Source organism: Festucalex cinctus, chromosome 1 (assembly GCF_051991245.1).
Source record: "Festucalex cinctus isolate MCC-2025b chromosome 1, RoL_Fcin_1.0, whole genome shotgun sequence".
Taxonomy (NCBI): Eukaryota; Metazoa; Chordata; class Actinopteri; order Syngnathiformes; family Syngnathidae; genus Festucalex; species Festucalex cinctus.
Genome location: NC_135411.1, coordinates 40,635,019 through 40,646,035, shown reverse-complemented (window position 1 = coordinate 40,646,035; position 11,017 = coordinate 40,635,019). Strand labels below are relative to the sequence as shown.

General features: G+C 48.9%; 1 protein-coding gene across 3 annotated transcripts in view; it reads right to left on the bottom strand.

Moving 5' to 3' along the window:
• Positions 1 to 11,017, bottom strand: part of LOC144028455 (metabotropic glutamate receptor 1-like) — a 47,980-nt gene that overhangs the window by 15 nt on the left and 36,948 nt on the right. For all 3 annotated transcript variants that reach the window (XM_077535647.1, XM_077535648.1, XM_077535649.1), the window contains 2 exons: positions 9,983 to 10,420; positions 1 to 1,552 (listed from right to left, as the gene is read on the bottom strand). The exon at positions 1 to 1,552 is cut by the window's left edge and continues 15 nt beyond it. In XM_077535647.1, coding sequence (XP_077391773.1) covers positions 1,033 to 1,552; positions 9,983 to 10,420 — 958 coding nt within the window. In that variant the 3' untranslated portion in view covers positions 1 to 1,032. The remainder of the gene's footprint in view (positions 1,553 to 9,982; positions 10,421 to 11,017) is intronic.

Here is an 11,017-nt window from a genome sequence, read left to right as displayed (position 1 = left end):
TAACTTTATTTACAAATACAGAACTCAATTTACGGACACGTGCGGTCAATCCATATACATGAGTGTACATGAATTTAGCCTATAATCTGAAGTGTTCAAGCGAGCAAGAAGCAGTTTCTGATATTCAGATCATATGTATTATCATCATCATCCATTTTAAAGAAAGCAGTATGAATATGTCACCTGGTATTGGTTGTTTGCGCTTATTCTGTCTCCTCATGATTGAACGAACAAACAAACTGGGCAGTTAAGCATTGGGTCATGTCCAGCCAGTTCCACCATCCTCGTCTTGACAGCTGATTCCACTTTGCCACAACTCTGCGGCCAGCCCGGAGAGAAGTTTAGTGCTTGAACTCCCATTTTCGACGGAAACTTGCAAATTCTGCAGAACTGAATTGGGGTCCGTTGTCTGAAAGAGCAATATCCGGAATACCCTGACATGCAAAGTGAGCTTTCACTGTGTTTGATCTTGCGTCAGGTTCCAGGGACAAAGTGTGCCTAAATTTGCTACATTTTGGTAAGACTTGACAAAAACAATATGGCTTTAGGAACAAAAATTCACAACACAGTTAGTTCCTCCGGTAACTGTAACTAATTGATTTGGCATGTGCCGTCATGTAGACATGTCAATTATTGTCAAGGAAGCTGCAAAAATACTCATAAAGTAACATGCCGCCAATGCAAAAGCTAACGTCAAAATAAAAGCTTCCCAATTAATACATCGACACCGCAAACCTTTGGAGGCTTTTATTTTGATGTTGACTCTTGTGATCCCGTGACATGCATCTCTTAAAAGTGTATTCAAGGATCTTCTCAAGAAGTAGAAGCCAAACGTCAGTTTGTCACTTTTTATGTGGCAGACCTTCCTACCAGCTCTCCTGATCATCCGCGGGATGGGGCGGGAGTTGGGGTGGGGTCGAATATGCGAGCTTATCTTAATCATCATCTTCATCAGTATCTGCAGCCGGCCTCACTTCATAGACGGATGTTATGACATGAAAAATGATGTCCGTATCGGTAAAGATTCTCCCATCACAGAGTGGAGGAGCTCCGCTTGAAGTCTTCTAGGATGATGGCCGCGTACCTCACACTGGGCGGCGTGCAAATGGACTCGGAAATCGGCGAATTTAGGGAGGGGTCTGCGAAATCCCGGAAAGGTGAGGGTGGCATGAGCACCAGGCGATCTCCTGCCGCCACTTTAACTTCCTCCTCCTCTTCTTCATTTTCAAGTAGGCCGCTGTCGTACAGGTAACCCTGAATGATCCCGGGTTCATCTTCAACAATCACATCATTGGTGAATTTAGCCGCTTCCTGGTGTGTAACGACGCCACCGGGCTCGTCACCCTCGTCCTCCTCGGTAACGTTGTACAGCAGCGAGTCGCAGTAGGTGCTAGTGAGCGGCTTGATGATGGCCGTCTGATTGGTCGCCACCATCTGATTGGACGCCACCTCATGCATTCTAACGTGCACCGACAGTCGGTGCCAGACGTGATCGCCTTTGGGAGGATGCCGCGCGCCTGCCGCAGACCAGGATGCAGACTTGCAGTTAGAGCTAGAACAGAAACAGAAATAGGGGCTTAATGTCAGTGATGAAAGTAAAAAATTAAATGTGGGAAAAATGGAAGAGTTGTGGATATTTCCAGATGCGCTCACTGTTTAAGTGTTGATTTACTCTATTCCAGAATGTAAAACAGTAAACCCCCCTCCAACGTGGTTTAGATTTTTTGTATCTATCCAAGTCTCAACTTCATGGTGCAGATCTGTGATCTCCTCCCAAGCTAGCTTTACATCATCCACCCATGGAGGTCTGTTTGCAGATTTGTATAAATTCGACCTCCACTAACTGAGTTAATCAGTTTATCAGTTTCTTCCTCCACCAAAGTCTAAGACTTTCAGTGCGCTTCACTCAGACATCTATGAAATTATCAACACCAGGTCGAACACACCTCCTCTCAGACACACGCCACACACTCAGCCAGGTTTACAGCAGTCACAGTAGTCACAATAGAGACCTTGTAGCCCCTTTCACACTGCCCGTAGGGGTCATTTTAAAAGTGTAATGTCTTCACACCTGGCTGTACTGTTATTCCAATTTTCAGGACAGACAGTGTGAAAGTGTGCTGTTCCCTCAGCACACTCATTTTAATTTTGCATGAGGTCAGAGGTAGATGACTGCTTAAGTGTGACTACAGACTGTCAGATGTCAGCTCAAGAGAGCAACCTTACGCTTGCGCCCAATTCACACTGACTGCGGAACGAACGTGGTGCGTTTTCCGTACGGATGCCACAAGAACAAGAGCGCATTCAAGTCTACGTGTCAATTCACACCAGCTGCAGTGCGGTACGTCTGCGGTGCAGAACGGATGCGGCGATGCGGAAGGTTTCTGCAAACGTTTTATTTTTTTTCCGGACACCGCATGCGGATTTTCATGAAGCTTAGCATAAATTACACGAGCCGGACAGGAAGTTGGGCGTCTCGCATCAAGGTAGGTAAATCCGGTAGGCCTATATATAAAAATAAATCCATTTGCGAACTTGTTTTTTGGGGAGGGAAGCTAGCTAGCTACATAGCATGACATTAGTCGGACATTTAAGACAAAAAATTAACTCAGAATAAATTAAACATGACAAAAAAAACACTAAACTTACCCATTGTAAAAGAGCCATGGTAGAAGTCACGGAAATAATGTCCAAAAAGTATATCGATGTGACAACAGGCAAGCGTGGCTACTGTTTACAAATAGGACTGCAGTATATAAACGGATGTTATCGCGTGAACTCAACTCTCCAGCGTGAACCCCCGTGATCTTGTGGTCTGGCGGGTGCAGATTTCTGGACACGCAACGCACACGGTCTGAAATGCAGTCCGTGCAGATGCCGTAGGCAATGTGAATTGGCCGTTAGAGTAGGGCTGGGCAACAAATCAAATTAATTTGATTAATTGTCATTTTAAAAATCGAATCATTGAAAATTTGCTAAATCATGAAATCAAGTGACAGAATGCTGGATGGGTGGTTTACGATACACACAATAGCTATACAATAGCTACCAACTAAAACTGTTTACCCGAATGTCACGCCGCCACCAGGCGTGGCGGTTCATGCTTTTATTTTTGTGTCTCTGTTTCCCGTTTTACTTTGAAATCCTTACTCTCCTCTCACCCCAGGTCACTTGCCCTTCCTGCCGCTCACTCATTACCGGTCCCCGCTCATGATTATCACCACCTGCCACCAATCACCTACTGCAATAAAAGCCACCTGCATTCTCCCCTCAGTGCCGAAGTGTCACCGTCAGTGCATGGAAGCGTCCCACAGTCCTTATGACCTTGTTCATGTTGCCTAGCGTTGTTGCCTTGTTTTTGTGCCTTTTCCTCCCTTTTGGAGCGCCTTTAGTTACCCCTTTTGCCTTGTGCCCTTTTTCCTCCCTAGCGGAGCGCTTTCTGTTGTCCCCAGTACCTTTTGCCTGTTTTTTCCTCCCTAGTGGAGCGCTTTTTGTTCTCCACTTTTTCCCCTCCCTGTTCTCCTCTCAGTTTGAGAGGAGACCTTTGTTGGCCGGAAATAAACCTGCTGCCTTGGTGGCCTACCTTACGCCTGCGTCTGAGTCCTACTTGTCCTCGCCTTGTCAGTACACTTCGGCCAGCATGGACCCAGCAGGCACGGTCGAGGCCGCACTGCAGAGCCAGGAGGCCCGGCTCAACAAGCAGGACCGGATCCAACAGACCATGTTGTCCCGGATGGAGGAATTGACCAGCCAGGTCCACGAGCTGGTAAGCCTTTCACGGCGTCGAGCGCCAGCTCCCACTGGACAGATTCCTCACCCTGAGTTCTCTGTACCGACCACGCCATTCACCGGGGTAGGATTAAGACTGGCCTCCCCAGAACGATACTCCGGTGAACCCGGACGCTGTCAGACTTTCCTCACGGAATGCGACATTCATTTTGAGCAGTTACCACAGGCATTTCCCACAGCCCGATCCCGAGTGGCCTTCATGGTGTCTCACCTGACGGGTCGGGCCAAAACCTGGGCGACCGCGGAATGGGCCAGGGGTTCCTCGGTCTGCCAAAGCGTACAGGACTTTCAAATCGCTTTGCGCCAAGTCTTTGATCCAGAAAACAATGACCGAGAGAAGGCACGAGCACTGAGCCGACTTCAGCAAGGCAGAGAATCTGTCAGCGACTATGCAGTTCGCTTTCGAACGCTGGCAACGAACAGCGGCTGGAACGCCATCGCACTTCACGACCATTTTTTGAAAGGACTCTCACCTGCCATTCAAGAGCTTCTGGTTCCCGTAGATCTCCCCGCGGACTTGGACGCCTTGATTTCCCTCGCCATCCGGACCGATCATCGTCGCCAGGAGCTGGCCAAGATCGGCGGACCGCGAAGGAGGGAGGAAACCACCCCCTGGACGCGGACACCGGAGGCCAGAAGGCCGCGATTCATCGCTCCTTCCCGACCGGAACCAGGAGAGGTGGACCTCGCTAGCGACGAACCCATGCAACTGGGAAGGGCTCGGCTTTCGCCGGAGGAGAGGCAGCGCCGACGCCGAGAGGGCCGCTGCTACTATTGTGGTGGTCTTGGGCACTTGGTGGAATCCTGCACCACAAAGGGCCACTCTCCGGTGAGTCCTCCGTCACCCCGACCCGCCAAGAATCACAGACTTACGCCAATTCAGATAATCCACCACAATGTCACCATAGATCTGTCAGCCCTCATCGACTCCGGATCCGACGAAAGTCTCATGGACTGGGAGCTCGTAAAGCAAATACGAGCCTCCACCGAACCCCTTTCTTTGACCATCCAGGCTCGAGCGCTGAATGGCAAGGAGCTCTTCCAAATCACCCACATTACTGAACCTCTGGAAGTCCGAATCGGACCTCACTTCGAGACTCTCCGTTTCCATGTTTTCCACGCTGCTTCCCCCACTTTGGTTCTGGGACACCCTTGGCTGTGTCTACATAGCCCCAGAATCGACTGGAACACTGGAGTTGTTCTGGAGTGGGGAAAGGACTGCAGCTCTCACGGGTCGGAACAACCCGCACTCCGAAACTCCACAGCCCAGGTTCACCAGGTGACTCTCGTCCCACCGGCTCAAGAAGAGTACCCGAACTTGCACACTGTTCCCTCCTGCTACCACCACCTGCGGGAGGTCTTCAGCAAAACCAAAGCCATGACTCTCCCTCCACACCGCCCATATGACTGCCCGATCGATCTGAATCCCGGTTCAACCATTCCCAAGGGGAGACTGTACTCAGTCTCAGGACCCGAACGCCAGGCCATGAACCACTACATTGATGACTCCTTGAAAGCCGGCCTCATCCGACCGTCTTCCTCGCCTGCAGGAGCAGGCTTTTTCTTTGTGAGTAAAAAGGATGGATCCCTACGCCCCTGCATCGATTACAGTCCTTTGAACGACATCACTGTCAAGAACCGGTACCCATTGCCCTTGATGTCCTCGGTGTTCGATCAGCTGCAACAAGCCAAGATCTTCACGAAGCTCGATCTGCGGAACGCCTATCACCTCATTCGGATCCGTGAGGGAGACGAATGGAAGACAGGCTTCAACACTCCTCGGGGACATTATGAATACCTGGTCATGCCATTTGGCCTCACGAATGCTCCCGCCGTCTTCCAGGCAATGATAAATGAGGTACTCAAGGACTTCATAGATCACTTCGTGTACGTTTACTTGGATGACATTCTGATCTACTCACCTGACCTAATGAGCCATCGAGACCACGTAAACCGAGTACTCCAACGTCTTTTGGATCACCATCTGTATGTGAAAGCTGAGAAGAGCCTATTTCATGTTAACACCATCTCCTTCCTGGGATTCATCGTGTCACCAGGGAAGGTGGAAATGGACGCGGACAAGGTCAGCGCCGTACGAGAGTGGCCCACGCCAGACTCCCGGAAGAAAGTTCAACAGTTCCTCGGATTCGCCAACTTCTACCGCAGATTCATAAGAAGCTTCAGCACCATTGCCGCTCCTCTACACGCCTTGACCTCCCCACAAGTCCGTTTTTCATGGAACCCGGAAGCCGAAAAGGCATTCAAAGACTTAAAAGCACGCTTCACCCATGCCCCAATTCTCAGAGTCCCAGACCCCAAACGGCAGTTCGTGGTGGAAGTAGACGCCTCCAGTGTTGGAATTGGGGCGGTGCTGTCCCAGCGTTGTCAAGAGGACGGCAAGACACATCCCTGCGCATTTCTTTCACGTAAATTATCCAAGGCTGAGTGCAATTACTCAGTCGGAGATCGGGAGCTTCTCGCTGTAAAAGTGGCCCTAGAAGAATGGAGACACTGGCTGGAAGGCGCTGAAATGCCTTTTGTGATCTGGACCGATCACCGAAATTTGGAGTACCTACGCCAGGCCAAAAGACTCAATCCCCGACAGGCCAGGTGGTCCTTGTTTTTTAACCGCTTTGTATTCTCTTTAACTTACAGACCAGGCAGCAAAAACGTCAAAGCAGACGCATTGTCAAGAATCCACGAATCTGAGCTATTGGAGGCCGAGCCTGAGACCATCCTGCCCCGGGATTGCATTGTTGGAGCCATGAGATGGCAAATTGAGGACGATGTCAAGGAGGCATTGCGCAACGTCACTCCCCCCACGTCTTGTCCACCACGTCGACTCTTCGTGCCTGAGGAACTACGATCTCAGGTGATACACTGGGCTCACACTTCACAGCTGTTTTGTCATCCTGGAGTCCGCAGGACCATGTATGCTGTTGCCAGGAGATTCTGGTGGCCGGCAATGGAAACCACCGTAAAAAGAGTACGTCGCTGCCTGTCCCACTTGTGCCCGCAACAAGTCCTCGACTCAGTCCCGGATGGGCCTTCTTCAGCCACTACCAATCCCATCCAGACCATGGGCAGAAATCTCATTGGACTTTGTGACCGGACTGCCCCTATCCCATGGTAAAACCACAATTCTCACCGTTGTCGACAGGTTCTCCAAAATGGTTCACTTTATTCCACTATCCAAGCTCCCATCCGCCAAAACTACAGCCGATATCATGATCCACCACATATTCCGGTTTTATGGTTTCCCTCTGCACATCGTCTCCGACCGTGGACCACAGTTCGTTTCCCGCTTCTGGTCACAGTTTTGTAAAGCCCTGGGTGCCAAAGCCAATCTGACGTCTGGATACCACCCTGAGGCCAATGGACAGGCCGAACGACTAAATCAACAGCTTGAGACCGGTCTCCGATGCCTTGTCTCCCAGAACCCGACCACCTGGAGCAAGTACCTGGTATGGGTCGAACTCGCACACAACTCATTGCCCACATCTGCCACAGGTCTTACCCCGTTTAAATGCGTCCACGGCTACGATCCACCGTTTTTCGCTGAACTGGAGGAGGAGGCAACGGTTCCCTCGGTCCAGGCCATGATCCGTCGGTGCCACAAAGTCTGGTCGGCGGCCCGGACGGCGCTTCAACGCCAGGGAGACCGGGTGAAGAGGGCCGCCGACCGGAAAAGGAGACCGGCACCTGAATACCGCCCAGGCCAGCGAGTTTGGCTATCAGCAAAACACCTCAGACTCAAGGTACCATGTCCGAAGCTGGCCCCGCGATTTGTGGGGCCTTTCCCAGTAACCAAGTCCATAGGTCCCGCCGCCGTTCGACTCCGCCTGCCAAGATCCCTCAGAGTTCATCCGACATTCCACGTCAGTCAAGTCAAGCCGGTCCACGAAAGCCCACTTGTGCCCTCCGAACCCGACCCACCCCCCCCAGAGATGGTTGAAGGCGGCCCCGTTTACAAGGTCAGGAAACTCTTAGATGTGCGTAATCGGGGCCGCGGGAGACAATACCTAGTCGACTGGGAGGGGTACGGCCCGGAGGAAAGACAATGGGTCCCCTCCCGGTTCATCGTTGATCCCTCTTTAATTGATGATTTTTATGCTGAACACCCTGACATTCCTGGGCCGTCAAGAGCCGGCCGTTGAGGGGGGGGGGTACTGTCACGCCGCCACCAGGCGTGGCGGTTCATGCTTTTATTTTTGTGTCTCTGTTTCCCGTTTTACTTTGAAATCCTTACTCTCCTCTCACCCCAGGTCACTTGCCCTTCCTGCCGCTCACTCATTACCGGTCCCCGCTCATGATTATCACCACCTGCCACCAATCACCTACTGCAATAAAAGCCACCTGCATTCTCCCCTCAGTGCCGAAGTGTCACCGTCAGTGCATGGAAGCGTCCCACAGTCCTTATGACCTTGTTCATGTTGCCTAGCGTTGTTGCCTTGTTTTTGTGCCTTTTCCTCCCTTTTGGAGCGCCTTTAGTTACCCCTTTTGCCTTGTGCCCCTTTTCCTCCCTAGCGGAGCGCTTTCTGTTGTCCCCAGTACCTTTTGCCTGTTTTTTTCCTCCCTAGTGGAGCGCTTTTTGTTCTCCACTTTTTCCCCTCCCTGTTCTCCTCTCAATTTGAGAGGAGACCTTTGTTGGCCGGAAATAAACCTGCTGCCTTGGTGGCCTACCTTACGCCTGCGTCTGAGTCCTACTTGTCCTCGCCTTGTCACCGAATAAGTTAGCAGATTTTTTTTTTTTTAATCAACTTCCTCACTTTTTTGAATTGTAGCCTCACTTTTTCTGAGTTAACCCAAAAGTTAAAGTTTTCCAGAACTTGAATGGTTTGATGACATCCAACTAATTTTTATTTTTTTTAAATACATAGTTACTTAGAAGCATTCTGTTACAGCAACTCAATTATTCACAGTTACTAACTTATTAATGTTAGTTTTAAAACTACTGGATTACGTTAACATAAGTCCAAACCACAAGTACAATGTGTCCTCACGAGGATCGTATAAATGCTGGAGCCCATCCCAGCTATCTTTGGGAAGTGAGTAAGACCCAAAACTGGTTGCCGGCCAATTGCAGGGTACACACAGACAAAACAACCTAGGGACAATTAACCTACATGCATATTTTTTAGAATGCGGGAGGAAACAGGAGTACCCGGGAAAAAACCCATGCAGGAACGTGGAGAACATGCAAACTCCACCTAAAAAGGCATGAATTCTATCTCACAACCTCTACACTGAAAGGCAGACTTGCTAACCAGTTGTCCACCATGCCGCCTACCTACAAGCATAAATGAGACTAATTTAAAAAAAAAAAAAAAAAAAAGTGGTATTTGCTATTTTTATAATCTGACATAAATTATTAATATATTTAAACTTTATTTAATCAGTTAAGGAATCTGCTAACAGATTATCATTTACTGTATACACAGTTAAATAAGGCAAAATAAAATAAAATACAATTTATCAAGTAAAATAAATTATGAAACATATACACAAAACATAAAAGAACGCATAAAATAATACATTACATATACTAGGTTTTATTTTTAGTATGTAGTATATACAATTACTTTTATTTATAAATATTACCTTTATTTGAAACAATAAATATTTTACCTCAATATCATATTTTTTAGTTACAGCAAATTTATAAGTTATCCATACCCAAAAACTAGTATAGCTCGATTTAATCAAAACTTATTAGTACAATTTACTCATAAAAGCATACAACATTACAGCGAAACATAAACAGATGTACTGTTTTATTGACAGGCAGTTGAAGTCCAATGAATCACTACAGCTGAATCATACCATCTAGTGTTCTAATAGACAAATGACTTTTACAGTTTTACAGTGCTTGAAAGTTTATATAACCTAGGCCGAGGGGTATGTTTTGTTACCATACGCACTACCCATCTCTTGAGTTTGTGAGCGATTTTCCTCTTGTGACCCCATCCAAGGAGGCTGCAACATTCCTGTGGATCTTAAATGTCTGAATATGTGAATATGTGCAATTGCCGCCACGGGAATATCAAAGCTGTTTGGAGATTGTCTTGTAGCGATTTCTTTTAACCTATCATTTTCTTTATCATCTCCAGAGACAACCCTCGACTTCACTTCCCCTGATCCATGTTTAATGTGTACAGCCCAGTCACTCACGTGACTCAAGTCACTCACTCACCTGCCACTCTTCTTCCACTTGAAGACGTCCAGCAGGCCTCCGCCTGCCCGGCACGCAGCCTTGCCGTCGCCCACGTGCATGCGCACGGTGTCTGAGGTGGTGAAGGCGCTGCGCACGTTGCGCTCGGGCTTGGCGATGATGACGTACATTTTGGGCGCAAACATGCAGCCCAGCGCCACGGTGACGCTCAAGCTGACGGAGAAGGACGTGGTGATGGTCTTGTAGTCGGAGCCGAAGTAGATGGGCACGAAAGCGAGCCAGATGATGCAGGTGGTGTACATGGTGAAGGCCACGTACTTGGCTTCGTTGAAGTTGGCGGGCACGTTGCGGGTCTTGAAGGCGTAGTAGGTGCAGCTGAGGATGAGCAGGCCGTTATAGCCCAGCGGCGCCACCACCCCGAGGGTGCTGGTGTTGCAGACCAGGAAGACCTCGCGGGAGCTGGGGTGGGACAAAAAACATCTTGCTTCATGGAAATACAAAGAAAAACCAGGCTGTCATACTCCCTAAATCACGACATTGGGATATTTTCATTAAAAATATGCTACACGGTGGTGCCTTGCGGGAGCACACGGGTGGGGGGTGTAAGGGTGGGGGTGCGAGTGTTGGAATGCAGCCAGCAGTGGCCGGACACAGCGCTGTTGTACTAAACCCGGAAGTCGGACGTCCGTGGCATCTACCCCGTTGCTCAGGGCTCATGTAACGACCAACCACAGCTCACCTGTTTTCTGATGTTGTTCACAAGCTGAGTCGTGGTTGGTCATTATACCAGGCCTGGGCAACTGTGATGTCATTTTCAGTCAACAACAAGTGGCAAAATGGCCGCCCCCTGAGATAGAGAAAAATGGGTGGATTTTTCTACTTAATTCATATACAAATAATATTAATCAGAATACCATGTGAATACTGATACAGTACAGAATGCTAGTAGGGTTACATAGAACACATTATTGTATAGAAAAGTTTTGGGCTGACTTTCCTTTTTTTTGGGGGGGGGGGGGATTTTATTCATTATATATTTTCAAATTACGCAGCTGA